The 17980-nt window shown below is 45.2% G+C and overlaps 1 protein-coding gene across 3 annotated transcripts in view; it reads left to right on the forward strand.

Moving 5' to 3' along the window:
- STK32B (serine/threonine kinase 32B) overlaps positions 1-17980 on the forward strand; it is a 377989-nt gene that overhangs the window by 270731 nt on the left and 89278 nt on the right. For all 3 annotated transcript variants that reach the window (XM_029062114.1, XM_029062115.1, XM_029062118.2), the window contains one exon: positions 15755-15844. In XM_029062114.1, coding sequence (XP_028917947.1) covers positions 15755-15844 — 90 coding nt within the window. The remainder of the gene's footprint in view (positions 1-15754; positions 15845-17980) is intronic.

Below are 17980 nucleotides of genomic sequence, written 5' to 3' on the forward strand. Positions count from 1 at the left end.
TGTGTGTAAAGCACTGTACTAAGCACTTGGGAGAGTACAATAGAACACTACACAGACACATTCCCTGCCCTTAAAAGTTGATAGTCTAGAGGGGGAGACAGGCATTATTAGAAATAAATAAATGGTGTCACGAATCACAAACATTTCACAAATAGAGGGACAGGTAGAAATAGCAGTGTGGGTCCAAAGACTGGAGGGCTGCATATAAAAATAACAAATTATGATATTTGTTAAGTACATTGTTAAGCAATGTACTAAGTTCTGGGATAGATATAAGCTAATCATGTCCCACATGAGGCTCACTAAGTATGAGGGAAGACAGGTATTAATCTCCATTTTTCAGAAGAGAGAACTGAGGCACCGAGAATGAAGTAACTTTCCCAGTGTCACACAGCAGTAAGCGGGGGAGTTGGAATTATTCATTCATTCATTCAATAGTATTTATTGAGTGCTTATTCTGTGCAGCGCACTGTACTAAGCACTTGGAATGAACAAGTTGGCAACAGATACAGTCCCTGCCCTTTGACGGGCTTACAGTCTAATCGGGGGAGACGGACAGACAAGAACAGTGGCGATAAATAGAATCAAGGGGAAGAACATCTCGTAAAAACAATGGCAACTGAATAGAATCGAGGCGATGTACATTTCATTAACAAAACAAATAGGGTAATGGAAATATATACAGTTGAGCAGACAAGTACAGTGCTGAGGGGATGGGAAGGGAGGGGGGAGGAGCAGAGGGAAATGGGGGGAAAAGAGGGTTAAGCTGCGGAGAGGTGAAGGGGGGGCGGTAGAGGGAGTAGAGGGAGAAGGGGAGCTCAGTGTGGGAAGGCCTCTTGGAGGAGGTGAGTTTTAAGTAGTGTTTTGAAGAGGGGAAGAGAATGAATTTGGCGGAGGTGAGGAGGGAGGGCGTTCCGGGACCGCGGGAGGACGTGGCCCAGGGGTCGACGGTGTGATGGGCGAGACCGAGGGACGGTGAGGAGGTGGGCGGCGGAGGAGCGGAGCGTGCGGGGTGGGCGGTGGAAAGAGAGAAGGGAGGAGAGGTAGGAAGGGGCAAGGTGATGGAGAGCCTCGAAGCCTAGAGTGAGGAGTTTTTGTTTGGAGCGGAGGTCGATAGGCAACCACCGGAGTTGTTTAAGAAGGGGAGTGACAGTCCCAGATCGTTTCTGCAGGAAGATGAGCCGGGCAGCGGAGTGAAGAATAGACTGGAGCGGGGCGAGAGAGGAGGAAGGGAGATCGGAGAGAAGGCTGACAGTGCAGGGCACTGTACTAAGCTCTTGGAATGTACAAGTCGGCAACAGAAAGAGACAATCCCTGCCCACAGACGGGCTTACAGTCTAAAAATGAATTTCTGTGTTCTGTCTCCTGCCCCGTTACTTCCTCAGAAATCAGTAGGTCGGGATGAAGGTTTTGTAGGGGCGAATTCTGAGAACTCAAGGAAAAACCCTCCTAGCACAGAAGCCCTGGCTCTCGGCCAGTCCCCTGAGTTTGCTGCCCAAGGGTGGGATGATAGAGAGGTGTGACTCCCACCTTTAGCCCACCTGTGTGACCAAGGGCCCACCAGGCAAATGGAGGAGCAGAAGTAGGAGGGTGAAAGAGAAGAAGGAAGAAGAGGAGCAGAGAGAAGCAGTTTGGCCTAGTGGAGAGAGTGCAGGCTTAAAAGTTGAGGGGACCAGGTTCTAATCCCAGCTCTGCCACTTGCCTGCTGGGAGACCTTGAGCAAGTCACTTCACTTCTCTGTGCTTCACTCTCCTTATCTGTAAAATGGGGAGTCAGTGCCTGCTTTCCCCACAGAAACACCTCACCATCAGCTTTAAAGCATTCAATCACCTTGTCCCTTCATTCAGTCATTTTTATTGTGCACTTACTGTGTGCAGAACACTGTACTAAGTTCTTGGAAGAGTCAAATACAACAATAAACAGACACATTCCGTGCCCACACAGTCTTGCAGTCTAGAGGGGAAAGAAAACTATCCCCAAGGTAGGGCATGAACCCTCGACCCCGAGATTAAGAGGCTCATGCTCTACCAACGGAGCTAGTCGGGCTTCCTGCCTTACCTTGCTGATCTACTACAACTGTATATATATATATAGATAGATATATATCTATATATCTATGATTCTATCTATTTTGATGGTATTGATGCTTGACTACTTGTTTTGTTTTGCTGTCTATCTCCCTCCTTTTAGACTGTGAACTCGTTGTTGGGCAGGGATTGTCTATATCTGTTGCCGAATTGTATATTCCAGGGGCTTAGTATAGGGTTCTGCACATAGTAAGCACTCAGTAAATATGATCGAATGAATGAATACATCCCAGCCCATACAATTTGCTCTTTTAATGCCAGCCTACTCACTGTACCTCCATCTCATCTAACTCGCCACTGACCTCTGGCCTGTAGGCAAACTCCTTTTTCATATCTGACAGACAATGACTCTTCCCACCTTCAAAGCCCTGTTGAAGACCCATCTCCTCCAAGAGGCCTTCCCTAACTAAATCCCCCTTTCCTCTTTTTCCATTCCCTTCTGCATCACCCTTACTTAGGTTTGCTCCCTTTATTTACCCCTCTCTCAGCCTAGCAGCACTTCATTCAATCATATTTATTGAGCTCTTAGAGTATGCAGACACTGTACTAAGCACTTGGGAGGGGACAATACAACAATAAACAGACACAGCCCCTGTCCATGACAGGCTTGCAGTCTAGAGTCTATGTACAGTTATAATTTATTTATATTTATGTCAATCCCCCCCCAGACTGTAAAGTCTGTGGGCAGAGAACGTCTACCAACTCTGTTGCATTGTACTCTCCCAAGTGCTTAGTACTGTTCTCTGCACAAAGTGAGAGCTCAATAACTATGATTGATTGATTGATTGATTGAGTCTCCCTCCTACTAAGGATGTGAGCCCTGTGAGAGATAGGGACTGAGTTTGATCCACTTAAAGTGTATTTTCCCTAGAGCTCAGTACTGTGCTTGGCACATAAAAAGCACTTAATAAGCACTTTATTACCGAATTGTATATTCCACCTGCTTATTACAGTACTCTGCACACAGTAAGCACTCAATAAATAGGACTGAATGAATAAATATCACAACTAGTAGTGATAAGAATAAGTCGTTCTTGTCCAAGAAATATGTCATATCTTTAAATGGCTTTCTACTTATTAATATTAAATCATATTTATTGAGCACTTACTATGTACAGAGCACTGTACTAAGTGCTTATCAATATCTAATTTATGGTAAAATCTGCTCATTTTGTATTAAAAGGCACCATTTTACTTCACGGAAGCCTACTATAGCTTCACTCAAATATGGCGATTACATTTTACAGGGGAAATAAAAAAAAAAACTTAAAGGATGCTAGACCCATCTGTTACCAACATATTTGTTTATAAGTGTTTCACATTCTGCATATTGCAGTAGTTACAGCTTTATGAATTTCCACTTCGCTGTCAACATATTTTACCTTCCATTCCTAGACTCTAATGAGCAAAAAGAGGAAGAAGAAAGCATGTGTTGTTTACATCAAATGGTCAATTGCCCTGCATCAAGGGGGACACACACAAAAAAGCAAGGCTAGGTTACCCAGCAGGATAGAAGAAAAGATATTTGTCTGCTGCGATTTCGAAGTCACCAGATGTTTCTAGTGCATCCAGTATTATTTCATATTTTGTGGTATTAGACTTGTTCTACCAGAATAGTCTTTCGGGCCACCTTGCAGCAAAATCCAATCTCCATGCAGAAGGTGAGACAATTTGGCAGGCCATGAGTGTTTCCACAGTGCCTCTAAGGTAATCCTATGACCCGCCAAGTAACGGATCAATCCACCCATCGTTATGTTCATTAAGCCCTGGTGCTGTGCAGAGCGCTGCCCTAAGCACTTGAGAGGGTACATTTATTCATTCATTTATTTGATCGTATTTATTAAGCATTTACTGTGTGCAGAGAACTGTAGTAAGCATCTGGGAAAGAACAAAACCACAACAAATGGTAACAATCCCTGCCCAAAGTGAGTTCACAGTCTACAGGCAGGGAGACAGACATCAATACCAATAAACAAAATTACAAATACATACGTAAGTACCGTGGGGTTGGGGTGAGGGAAGAGCAAAGGGACCAAGTTAGGTGATGCAGAAGGGAGTGGAAGATGAGAAAAAGTGGGGCTTAGTCTGGGAAGGCCTCTTGGAGGAGATGGCCTTCAATAAGTCTTTGAAGTGGGGGAGAGTCATTGTTCATTGGATTTGAGGAGGGAGGACGTTCCAGGCCAGAGGTAGGACTTGGGTGAGAGGACAGCAGCGAGACAGGCGAGATGGAGGCCCAGTAAGAAGGTTAGCGGCACCAGAGGAACCGAGTGTGTGGGCTGGGCTGGAGAAGGAGAGAAAAGAGGTGAGGGAAGAGGGGGCGAGGTGATGGAGGGCTTTAAAGTCAGTGGTGAGAAGTTTTTATTTGATACAGAGGTAGATGGGAAACCACTGAAGATTTTTGACTGGGGGGACTTACCTTGTATCTATTATAGTGCTTCATAGAATGAGAGGCAGGTATTTAATGATGATGGCATTTATTAAGCACTTACTACGTGCCAAGTACCGTTCTAAGCACTGGGGGTATACAAGGTGATCAGGTTGTCCCACGTGGGGCTCACAGTCTTCATCCCCATTTTACAGATGAGGTAACTGAGGCACAGAGAAATTAAGAGACTTGCCCAAAGTCACACAGCTGACAAGCGGCAGAGCTGGGATTCGAACCCATGACCTCTGACCCCCAAGCCTGTGCTCTTTCCACTGAGCCATGTTGCTTCATTTAGTATTGGCATCATTGTTATTATTATAAGAGTAGGAATGACATGGGACATGAGATTCCCAAGATCTTGTCTTAAATCAGTCTAGCGTCTAGGACCTCTGCCCAGGTTCAAGTGTCCCAATGTCTCACCAGAAGGGAAGCAGCATGGCCTAGTGGATAGAGCACCAGTCGGTCAGTCGGAAAGTCATGGGTTCTAATCCTGGCTCCGCCACTCGCCTGCTGTGTGCCCCTGAGCAAGTCACTTCACTTCTCTGGGCTTCAGTGACCTCATCTCTAAAATGGGGATTGAGAATGGGAGCTCCATGTGGGTCAGGGACTGTGTCCAACCCGATTTACTTGTATCCACTCCAGTGCTTAGTATTATGCCTGGCACATAGTAAGCACCTAACAAATATCACAATTATCATTATTATTATTATTATTATCAACTCTCCCTTCTAGCTGAAGATCGGACCGCCGCCACCACGTCCTTGAACTTGACATAAGCCAAAGCTTTTGCCATAACTCCACACGATTATTACTTACAACTTTTTATTACTTATTATTACTTACTCATTGTTAGTACTTATAATTCACAACTTTTTCCTACTTATGGGGATAGAGTATTTTGACTCCAGCCCAAAGAGACTCCTGGGATTTCCCATTTTAAATTATTATTCTCATTATTATCACTATTGACAGTAATAATTTCTAAAATGGGAAATTATTATTGTTATTGTTATTGTTATTATTGATAATAATAATTTGTAAAATGTGAAATCCAGCAGACTGTATGGGCTGGAGTCAAAATACTTTATAATGACAATAATTGTGGTATTTGTTAAGCACCTCCTATGTGTCAAATACTATGTACTAAGCACAATCTAAGCAGCTCAGAGTCTCTGTACCACATGGGGCCCACAGTCCAAGAGGGAAGGAAAAGAGGTATTTATTCCCATTTCACAGTTGAGGAAACTGAGGCAGAGACTAGTGACTTGCACAGGGCCACACAGCAGACAAGTAGCAGAGGTAGAATTTGAACCCAGGACCTGTGATTCCCAAGTCCAGGTTTTTTGCACTAAGCCACACCACTTCCCCCAGTGAAGCAGTGTGTCTCAGTGGAAAGAGCACGGTCTTGGGAGTCAGAAGTTGTGGGTTCTAATTCCAGATCCGCCACTTGTCAGCTGTGTGACTTTGGGCAAGTCACTTAACTTCTCCGGGCCTCAGTTACCTCATCTCTAAAATAGGAAAAGAGAGTGTGAGCCCCACGTGGGACAACCTGATTACCTTATGTCTACCCCAGGGCTTAGAACAGTGCTTGGTACATATTAAGCACTTAACAAATGCCATCATTATTATTATTATCTTGTCCACTAACTCAATTGTATTCTTCCAAGCATGGCCTAATGGCAAGAGCACAGGCTTTGGAGTCAGATGACATGGGTTCTAATCCCTCCTCTGCCACCTGTCTGCTGTGTCACCTTAGGCCAGTCATTTCACTTCTTTGGGCCTCAGTTACCTCATCTATCAAATGGGAATTAAGACTGTGAGATCCACATGGGACAACCTGATTACCTCATATCTTCCCCAGTGCGTGCTTAAAACAGTGCGGGGCACATAGTAAGCGCTTAACAGATACTATTATTTGTTACTATTTTTATAGTATAACTAGTATAACAAATGCTATTATAATACTAGTAAATAATAGTATGCTAAGTGCTTACTATTCTTACAAATGCTTACTCTTATTCTTAAACTGCTCTGCATTAAATAAATGCCCAATAAATTCCATTAAATATTATAAATACCATTCCCTCTAAACTGTAAGGTCATTGTAGGCAGGGAATATGTCTACCAACTCTGTCCCAGGTGCTTAGTACAGTGCTCTGTGCTCAAAAAATACCACTGATTGAGTATTATCGTTTGATCGGCGGGGGCGCAATTGACTGGAGCAGATAAAGATAGGACATAAAAAAATGAAATGGAACCCAGTCTTAGATTATCTAGGTTATACTAATTAAATGTATGAGCAAAAGGGTTAAAAGTGTTGAAATTTAGGCTAGATTGGGGTATGATGGTTCAGAGAGAACGCACGTCAAGATTTGTGGTGATTGAGCAAGGCCTGGAAAGAGTAAGAAACTTCTGCTTTCAACCTTTCTGGGACAAATCTCATCAGGAAACTCTCTGCTCAGCTATACCTCTCCCCTCGCCACACTGTTTACTACACCATTAGAGAGAAATGGCAGGAAAATTCAAAGACTGTCAATTAAAACAGCAAGCTAAAGGCTGACGTGGATCGCTTCCAAACTCCCAGGAGATCACCTGCAGGAAACAAATGACTTTTGGTGTTGACCCCCCTGCGGATAGTGCCTTCCACACTTCTTTCACCTCCCACCAGCCCCGAATAACCACATGAAGAGTATTTCTCAAATCACCCCTTCCCTCCAAAGCAGCACACCTTAGCCCGTCCGAAACGATAAGTCGGATTTTCGTCTCTTTTCTCACCGAATGACAGCAGTTAACTCGGAAACTAATTAGAAGCCCCGGAGTGAGCGCCCTGCTGAATCGGGCCAAAGCCAAGGAAGGGATTCAATGCCGTGTCTTTCAGTGACTTTGACAAGACATTATTCCCTACCGGGCCTGCCGTAAGTCGATTTCAATAGCCCACTCGGTGGCAGTTTCAGGCTTTCCCCTTTCCTCAGATGGGTCAAGGGTTTATATTTCTCCCAGTGCTGCCCTTCATCCGTCTCCTCCTGCTTCCTTCCCACGATTCGGCTGAGGAATGAATCACTCTTACCTCTGAAAATTTCCGAAGTTTTGAGCCTTCAGTGGAAAGTTCCAGTCAGCTGCCTGGAAAGCAGCGTGGCCTAGTGGATAGAGCATGGGCCTGAGAGTCGGAAGGATCTGGGTTCTAATCCTGGCACCTCCACTTGTCAGCTGTATGACCTTGGGTAAGGCATTTCCCTACTATGAGCCTCAGTTACCTCATCTGCAAAATGGGTGTTAAGACTGTAAGCCCCGGGTGAGACAGGGACTGGGTCCAACTGATTAGCTTGTATCTGCCCCAGTGCTTATGACAGTGCTTGGTGGGTAGAAAAGTAGCATGGCTCAGTGGAAGGAGCATGGGTTGAGGAGTCAGAGGATGTGCATTCTAATCCTGGCTCTTCCACTTGTCTGCTTTGTGACTTTGGGCAAGCCACTTAACTTCTTGCTGCCTCAGTTACCTCATCTATAAAATGGGGATTAACAATAATAATAATAATAACGATAATTATGGTTTTGTTAAGTGCTTACTATGTGCCAAGCACTGTTCTAAGCACTGGGGTAGATACAAGGCAGTCAGGTTGTCCCACGTGGGGCTCACAATCTCAATCCCCATTTTAAAGATGAGATAACTGAGGCATAGAGAAGTTAAGTGGCTTGTCGAAGGTCACACATCAGACAAGTGGTGGAGCCGTATTAGAACCCACGTCCTATGACTCTCAAGCCCGTGCTCTTGCCACAAAGCCACGCTGCTTCTCTTTAGACTTTGAAACCCATGTGGGACAACTTAACGACCTTGTATCACCCCAGAGTTTAGAACAGTGCTTGGCACATAGAAAGCACTTAATAAATACCATAATCATTATTATTATTATAGTAAGTGTTTTACAAATACCATTGTTATTATCAGTTGAACGATAGAGTTTAATGCAGTTTTGTCTCTCATCCTATTCCTGGGGGTGGAGATGAATGATCCATTGACATGTGTCAGGTTCCGTGGGCTGTACCGATTAAAAGGGTTTGTTTTGGACGTTTCCCCGACCAGGTGTGTTCAGTTGGCGGCATGCGGTCCATTAGGTTCTACCCAGAGAGGTAGACGGAGTCATTCGCCAATTGGAGGCTCCTTCCACAGTTAGACAGATTTGGCTGGAAGGAAAGGAAAGAGCCAACATGGGAACAGAAAATCTAGAGATCGTTGGCACAGTGTCCCAGGAATGAAGGCCGGGAGATAAAATCTGCGGTAGGATCAGGTCCAACTCTCACTCCCACCTGCTCTTCCTCCTCTGCCGGTGTTGATGTAAGCCAAAGAAAATGGCGGGGGCTAGAGAGAGAAGTGAGGGCAGAATGGAAGGAGAACAACCCTTATAGTTATGGATAGGAAACGTGTCCACTAATTCTGTTGTACTCTCCCGAGTACTTACTACCGTGCTCTGCATATTGTAAATGCTCAATAATTATCAACAATCCGTTGACTGATTGTTTCATTCTGCTTAAAGCTAGAAACCATAGGAAACACCTGGGAAGAAACACAAACCCAAGCTGGATGATGATCAGAATTGAGGTATTTCTTGAGCACTTATTATGTGCCATGGACTGCATTAGGTGATGGGAGGGATAGAGATAATTATAATGGTATTTGTTAAGCGCTTATTATGTGTCAAGCACTGTCCTAAGCACTGGGTAATGATGGCATCTGTTAAACGCTTACTATGTGCCAGGCCCTGTACTAAGCGATGAAGTGGATACAAGCAAATCGGGTTGGACGCAGTTCCTGTCCCACGTGGGGCTCACAGTCTCAATCCCCATTTTACAGATGAGGTTACTGAGGTACGGAGAAGTGAAGTGACTTGCCCAAGGTCTCACAGCAGACAAGCGATGGAGCCGGGATTAGAACCTGTGACCTTCTCACTCCCGGCCAGTGCTCCATCTATTAGACCATGAGGTGATGAGGTTAAACACAGTACCTTGTCCCACATGGGGCTCACAGTCTAAGTACAGAGCAGAAGAGCAAAACCCCGAAGAAGAACATAACGGAATAACAGCTCTTGTGTTCTCAGACAGGGGAAGGCAGTTAGTTCCACTTCATGCCCCAACTCTCCTTTTAAATAGCTATTTCAGTTCTCTAATTTGTTATCTGAGATGCCAGGAGAAAGAATAATAATAATAATGATTATGATATTTGTTAAGCACTTACTATGTGCCAATCACTGTTCTAAGCAGTGGGGTAGATGCAAGACAGGTTGTCCCACATGGGGCTCACAGTCTTAATTCCCATTTAACAGATGAGGTAATCGAGGCCCAGCGAATTGAAGTGACTTGCTCAAGGTCCCCCAGCAGACAAGTAGCAGACCCGGAATTAGAACCCATGACCTTCAGGCTCCCAGACCCATGCTCTGTCCACTACGCCATGCTGCTTCTCAAGGTGTAGTTATTTTTGAAACAGCGTTCTTAAGATGATAAATAGCCAGTCCCCCTATCTAGATTGTAATCTCATTGTGGGCGGGAAACATGTCTATCAACTCCATTGTATTTTATACTCCCAAGCACTTAGTACAGTTCTCTGCACACAGTAGGCATTCAATAATTAAAACCGACTGAAAAAAATTATGGTTGATAGTTCATTTACTTTGCTCCTGATTGGAAATTCTCAGGATTTGGAAGAGATCAGGAATGAGTGAGATTGGGGAATGTTTTCAAGAAGTACTGGGAGTGACACCCCCTTACATCCTGCAAGCTTTCTATTCCTATAGCTGTTGGGTAGTAAAAGAGCTGTGTGTGTTTCTGAGGAGTCCCACTGAATGTGTGCTGTGGGAGTGGGAGTGTGTGGATGTGTGCTTGTGGGGATGGGGAGTTAAATAATCTTTCTCTAAAGTAGAGAAGCAACACGGCCAGTGGAAAAAACATGGGCCCGGGAGTCAGAGGGAGCTCTGCCACTTGTCTGCTGTGTGACCCTGTGCAAGTCACTTCACTCTCTGTTCCTCAGTTACCTCATCTGTAAAATGGGGTTTACAACTGTGAGCCCCATGTGGGACAGGGACTGTGTCCAACTTGATTAACTTGTATCCACCCCAGTGCTTAGTGCCTGGCACATAGGATTTAACAAATATTTAAAAAGTAGGTATTTTATTCATCCAGTGGTATTTATTGAGCATTTACTCTGTGCAGAGCACTGTTCTGAGCACTTGGAAAGTACAATTCAGCAACAGAAACAATCCCTGCCCACAATGGGCTCATGGTCTAGAAGCGGGGAGACAGGCACCAAAACAAGTAAACAGGCATCAAAAGCATCAATATAAATAAACAGAATTAGAGATATATTCATTCATTCATTGTCGTATTTATTGAGCACTTACTGTGTGTAGAGCACTGTACTAAGCGCTCTGATAGTATAATTCGGCAACATTAGAACAAGTAAAACAGGCATTAATATAATTAAATAGAAATATAAATATGTACAAATATACACTAGTGCTGTGGAGTTGGGGGGGTGGGTTGAGCAAAGGGAGCGAGGTGGGGGTGGGGAGGAAGAGCTGAGGAAAGGGAGAGCCTAGTTCGGGAAGGCCTCCTGGAGGAGGTGAGCATTCACTAGGGCTTTGAAGAGGGGGATGTTTCTAAATGGGGAAGCACCAGAAGCTGATTTCAGTTTCTGTTCTGTAGCCTGTTAAAGAAGCAAAAATTTAAGATACTAAATGGTACACGCTATGTCACAACCTGTCATTCTATCAATGGGATTTAATGAGCACTTAATGTGTGCATAGCACTATAGTAAATGCTTGGGAGAGTATAATACAACAGAGTAGGTAGATATAAACCCTGATTTCCAGGGGCTTAGTGTCTCAACATCAGTTCAGTCACTGAGGCTTGAAGACCAAAGCCCTGCATGAGGGTATTTTATTTTATTGTGTATTTACTGTAGGGCAGGAACCGGATCTTACCTGATTAGCTTGTATCTCCCCCAATGCTTAGAACAGTGTTTGACACATAGTCATTACGAGAAGCAGCGTGGCTCAGTGGAAAGAGCCCGGGCTTTGGAGTCAGAGGTCATGAGTTCGAATCCCAGCTCTGCCACTTGTCAGCTGTGTGACTGTGGGCAAGTCACTTCACTTCTCTGGGCCTCAGTTACCTCATCTGTAAAATGGGGATTAAGACTGTGAGCCCCACGTGGGACAACCTGATTCCCCTGGGTCTACCCCAGCGCTTAGAACAGTGCTCGGCACATAGTAAGCGCTTAACAAATACCAACATTATTATTATTATTAAAAATAATAATTGTAAAAGGCATTTATTCACTTCAACCTCAGCCCCATTCATTCACTCAATAGTATTTATTGAGCACTTACTATGTGCAGAGCACTGTACTGAGCGCTTCGAATGTACAAATCGGTAACAGATAGAGACAGTCCCCTCCCTTTGTCGGGCTTACAGTCTAATCGGGGGAGATGGACAGACAAGAACAATGGCAATAAATAGAGTCAAGGGGGAGAACATCTCATTAAAACAAGAGCAAATAAATAGAATCAAGGTGATGTACATCTCATTAAACAAAATAAATAGGGTGATGAAGATCTATACAGTTGAGCGGACGAGTACAGTGCTGAGGGGAGGGGACGGGAGGGGGGAGGAGCAGAGGGAGAGGGGGGAGAAGAGGATTTAGCTGTGGAGAGGTGAAGGGGGGTAGAGGGAGCAGAGGGAAAAGGGGAGCTCAGTGTGGGAAGGCCTCTTGGAGGAGGTGAGCTGTAAGTAGGGTTTTGAAGAGGGGAAGAGAATGAGTTTGGTGGAGGTGAGGAGGGAGGGCGTTCCGGGACCGCGAGAGGACGTGGCCCGCGGGTCGACGGCGGGATGGGCGAGACCGAGGGATGGTGAGGAGGTGGGCGGCGGAGGAGCGGAGCGTGCGTGGTGGACGGTAGAAAGAGAGAAGGGAGGAGAGGAAGGAGGGGGCGAGGTGATGGAGAGCCTCGAAGCCTAGAGTGAGAAGTTTTTGTTTTGTGCGGAGGTCGATAGGCAACCACTGGAGGTTTTTAAGAAGGGGAATGACATGCCCAGAGCGTTTCTGCAGGAAGATGAGCCGGGCAGCGGAGTGAAGAATAGACTGGAGCTGGGAGAGACGGGAGGAAGGGAGATCAGAGAGCAGGCAGACACAGTAATCTAGCTGGGATAATACGAGAGCCCGTAGCAGTAAGATAGCCGTTTGGGTGGAGAGGAAAGGGCGGATCTTGGCGATATTATAAAGGTGAGACCGGCAGGTTTTGGTAACGGATTAGATGTGTGGGGTGAATGAGAGAGCCGAGTCGATTAGGCTGTAAACCCGTCGATTAGACTGTAAGCCCGTCAAACGGCAGGGACTGTATCTGTTGCCGACTTGTTCATTCCAAGCGCTTAGTACAGTGCTCTGCACATAGTAAGCACTCAATAAATATTATTGAATGAATGAGTCAAAGATGACACCGAGCACTGTGAAGAGCCCCACAGCACTTATGCGTATCTCTGTAATTTATTTTTATTCAACCAATAATTTATTTTTATTCAACCAATCATATTTATCGAGGACTTACTGTGTTCAGAGCACCATACAAGGCCCCTGGGAGAGTACAATATAAAAAGAAACGGACACGTCCCCTGCCCACATTTTAATGTCTGTCTCTCTCTGTAGACTGATACTTGCGAGCAGGTAACCCATCTACCAATTCTATTGTATGGTACTCTTCCAAGTGTTTAGTACAGTGCTCTGTGCACGTTAAGTGCTCAATAAGTACCATGGAGTGATTGATGCCCTAATTGATTTCTTCTCTACCAGTTCTGTTCCTTCTCCCAATGGGGGCAACCGGAGAGTGTTGTGGGAGGGTGAGTGGTGAATTGTTGAGTTGTTGGAGTCAGGGCTGTTGGAGTCAGGGCTCATGAGTTCGAATCCCAGCTCTGCCACTTGTCGGCTGTGTGACTGTGGGCAAGTCACTTAACTTCTCTGTGCCTCAGTTCCCTCATCTGTAAAATGGGGATTAAGACTGTGAGCCCCACGTGGGACAACCTGATTCCCCTTTGTCTACCACAGCGCTTAGAACAGTGCTCGGCACATAGTAAGCGCTTAACAAATACCAACATTATTAATAGAAATATCTTAAGAAACAACCCATTACCTGAAAAGAGGTGACAGTGGTTGGGAAGTTGACAGCACAGTTTAACCAACACCACACACACACACAAAATCAGTCAGGGGTATTTATTATTCTCTATACAGAGAATAATAGTAACAATTGTAATGATTTTGGCATTTGATTAGCGCTTACTATGTGCCAGACATTGTACAAAGTGCTGGAGTGGATACAAGTCATTCTGGTTGGACATAGTCCCTGTCCCACACTGGGCTCACAGTCTCAATCCCTATTTTCCAGATGAGGGAACTGAGGCCTAGAGAATTGGAGTGATTTGCCCAAGGTCACACAGCAGACAAGTGACGGAGCTGGGATTAGAACCCATGACCTTCTGACTCCCAGGCGCATACAATTCCTGCCCTCAAGGAGCTCTGGGTCTTTCTACTTCAAATTTATTTTCAGTAACTTGGGAATCGTCTTATACCCCAAACAGACTTCTGTGATAGGGAAAAAAAAGTTTTCTAATACTTTCATTGTGGAATAGTCTAATTGTGTATAAAGAAAACCTGGGCTAGAACAGAAATCGCAGTCGCAGGTTAATGACTACACTAGCCCTCGTGGTTATGGTCGAAATGGAAATCGGATGGATTTTCAATGGGAATGCTTGTTGAATTTTTGCTTCTAGCTGCCTGTAAAGACAGGTTTTAATACATGTCCAAAACTGAGCGCATGTCCAAAACTGAGATACTTATCTTCCCTCCCAAACCCTTTCCTCTCCTTGACATCCCTGTCACTGTGGATGGCACGACCATCCTTTCCGTCTCACGGGCCTGCAACGTTGGTGTCATCCTTGACTCAACTTTCTCATTCACCCCACATATTCAATCCATCACTAATGCCTGTCGGTCTCACCTTTACAAAATCGCCAAGATCCACCCTTTCCTCTCCATCCAAATGGCTATTGTGGTGGTACAAACTCTCATAATATCCCGGCTGGATTATTGTGTCAGCCTTCTCTCTGATCTCCCATCCTCCTGTCTCTCCCCGCTCCAGTCTATTCTTCATTCTGCTGCCCAGCTCATCTTCCTGCGGAAATGCTCTGGGCACGTCACTCCCCTCCTTAAAAACCTCCAGTGGTTGCCTCTCAACCTCCGCACGAAACAAAAACTCCTCACTCTGGGCTTCGAGGCTCTCCATCACCTTGCTCCCTCCTACCTCACCTCCCTTCTTTCTTTCTACTGCCCACCCCACACGCTCCGTTCCTCTGCCGCTCACCTCCTCACCGTCCCCCGTTCTCGCCTATCCCGCCGTCGACCTCTGGCCCATGTCCTCCCGCTGCCCTGCAATGCCCTCCCTCCTCACTTCCGCCAGACTAACTCTCTTCCCCTCTTCAAAGCCCTACTGAGAGCTCACCTCCTCTAAGAGGCCTTCCCAGACTGAGCTACCCCTTTTCCCTCTGCTCCCTCTGCTCCCTCTCTGTTCCCCCTCTGCCCTCTGCTCCTTCCCCTTCCCCCCTTCACCTCCCCTCAGCTAAGCCCCCTTTCCCTTTGCTCCTCTCCCTCTCCCTTCCCCTCCCCTCAGCACTGTGCTCATTTGTATATATTTTTATTACCCTATTGATTTTGTTAATGAGGTGTACATCCCCTTGATTCTATTTATCGTGATGATGTTGTCTTGCTTTTGTCCGATTATACTGTGAACCTGTCATTGGGCAGGGATTGTCTCTCTCTGTTGCCGAACTGTCCATTCCAAGCGCTTAGTACAGTGCTCTGCACATAGTAAGTGCTCAATAAATACTATTGAATATTGAATGAATGGTTCACAGCTTCACTTGTGTGGAACGGTGGGTTTGGGAGGGTTGTGAAATTCAGACCAACATAGGCTAAAGATGGTAGACTAACAGCAGGTGGTTTCACTGAACCAGAAATCCCGGAGTGTGGTAGTGGAACATTCGCATCGAGGCAAGTTTTCCTGCCTACGCAGAGGAACAATATGACCAATGGAACTGTTGCTATCTAATTAAACTTCATTTGCCTTGCTATCTCTCATTGTCACTATTCAGTGGGACGGGGATGGGACACTCACGAAGTAGTAACTTTGGTTTCTACTCCTGTGTTTTCCAGGGCACGTCCACATTACGGACTTTAACATAGCCACCATAGTGAAAGGGACGGAAAAAGTGTCCTCTATGGCTGGAACTAAGCCATACATGGGTAAGTTTTATGGGGAAAAAAATGTAATTCATTAGCTACACGTTTGCTATGCATTCTATGCAATCAAAAATTTAAGAAAATTGAAAGACTGACTCCTTTTAATTAGAAAGAATGTTAATGGAGTGTTTGCATATTTAAAAGGACTTAATCTTCAACAACCAGGTGATCTTTAATTCATAAGTTCCAACCAAATGATCTGGAGAAAAAAAACTTTCCGTTAAAGTATGACTTACTACTGGTATACCAATAAGATCAACAGACTGGAAAGCCAGTTGTTGTTGTCTTATGCTGTCGAGTTATGTCCGACCCGTAGCGATGCCGTAGACACATCTCTCCCAGAACACCCCGCTTCCATCTGCAATTGTTCTGGTGGCGGATCCAGAGGGTTTTCTTGGTAAAAATCTGGAAGTGGTTTACCATCGCCTCCTTCCTCGCAGTAAACAAGTCTCTGCCCTTGACTGTCTCCCATGACTCTGCTACCCAGCACAGGGGAGTTTTGACTTGTAGCAAATTGCCTTCCAGTAGCTAGTCACTGCCCAAGCTAGGAATGGAATGGATATGCTTCTGCTTGACTCTCCTTCCTGTAGCGGTGGCTCGTAGGGGACTGGAAACTCTCCAGGTGCGACCCTGAGAGGGGGGAAAACTAGAAGCAGCGTGGCTCAGTGGAAAGAGCTCGGGCTTGGGAATCAGAGGTCGTGGGTTCTAACACCGGCTCCGCCACTTGTCAGCTGTGTGACTTTGGGCAAGTCACTTCACTTCTCTAGGCCTCAGTTACCTCATCTGTAAAATGGGGGTGAAGACTGTGAGCCCCATGAGGGACAACCTGATCACCTTGTATCCCCCCAGCGCTTAGAACAGTGCTTTGCACATAGTAAGCGCTTAAGAAATACCAACATTATTATTATTCATCATTATTATTAGTAGCGTGGGCCAATGTGTCATCATACAGTTAAACCCATTAGCCATGGAACATAAATTTGGATGTGATTTCTATTCTCAAATAAAGTCATACTAAACTCCTCCACTGACCTCTTCTCCACTGGAAAACCTTTATTTACTTGAGTCTCCCCTAAAGGTAATACCTTCATTTTACATTTCATCTGGAAAACTTCCATGAGATAATCTGGGATTGTGGCACTCATCATTTATTCATGGTGAATATCGAGGGTCGATATCAGGTAAATCTTGGACCAGGAGGTTACTTCAAAGCTATGATATCGATCCTGATCTCAAGATGCTTAAAGTCCATGGGGAAGAAAGACTCAAGAGAAATCTCTAATGGGAAGCCTCAGTAACTAACCTTTAAACATATCCAGCGCAGAAAGAACAAATGGGGAAAAGAATTGTTCTGAAAATAGCCCTCTTTACCTTCCACTCTTTACCACAGCCTCTCCTGCTGTCCCAACTTCTTTTTTAATTGGTATTTGTTATTCATTTACTATGTGGCAGGTACTGTACTAAGCACTGGGTTAGAAACAAGCTAATCAGATTGGACACACTCCACATCCCACATGGGGCTCGCGGTCTTAATCATTTTATGTTCGAGGGAATTGAGGCCCAGAGAACTGAAACGACTTGCACAGGGTCACACAGCGGACAAGTTGCGGTGTAGGGGTATGAATCCAGGACCTATTGACTCTCAGGACTGAGCTCTATCCATTAGATCACACTGCTTCTATTCATTGATTGATTGGTGCAAAGGTACAGAGGACTTGCTGTAGTATATTATCCCAAGTGCTCAATACTGTGATCTGCAGAGACTAAGAACATAATAAATACCATTAAATGGGCTGTGAACCCCTTATGTCTGACCTGATGTATTCATTCAGTCAGTCAGTCAGTCGTATTTATTGAGCACTTACTGTGTGCAGAGCACTGTACTAAGTGCTTGGGAAAGTATAACACAACAATAAACAGTGACATTCCCTGCCCACAACGAGCTCACAGACTAGCGGGAGACGTACATCAATACAAATTAAAAAACAAGACAGATATGTACTCAAGTGCATCGAGGCTGGGAGGGGGAGAGCAAAGGGCACAAGTCAGGGCAATGCAGAAGGGAATGGGAGATGAGGAAAAATGTACCTTGGATCAACCCCAGCTCTTGGCAAACAGTAAGCATTTAATGAAAGCAGC

Source organism: Ornithorhynchus anatinus, chromosome 4 (genome assembly GCF_004115215.2).
Source record: "Ornithorhynchus anatinus isolate Pmale09 chromosome 4, mOrnAna1.pri.v4, whole genome shotgun sequence".
In the NCBI taxonomy this organism is placed as follows: domain Eukaryota; kingdom Metazoa; phylum Chordata; class Mammalia; order Monotremata; family Ornithorhynchidae; genus Ornithorhynchus; species Ornithorhynchus anatinus.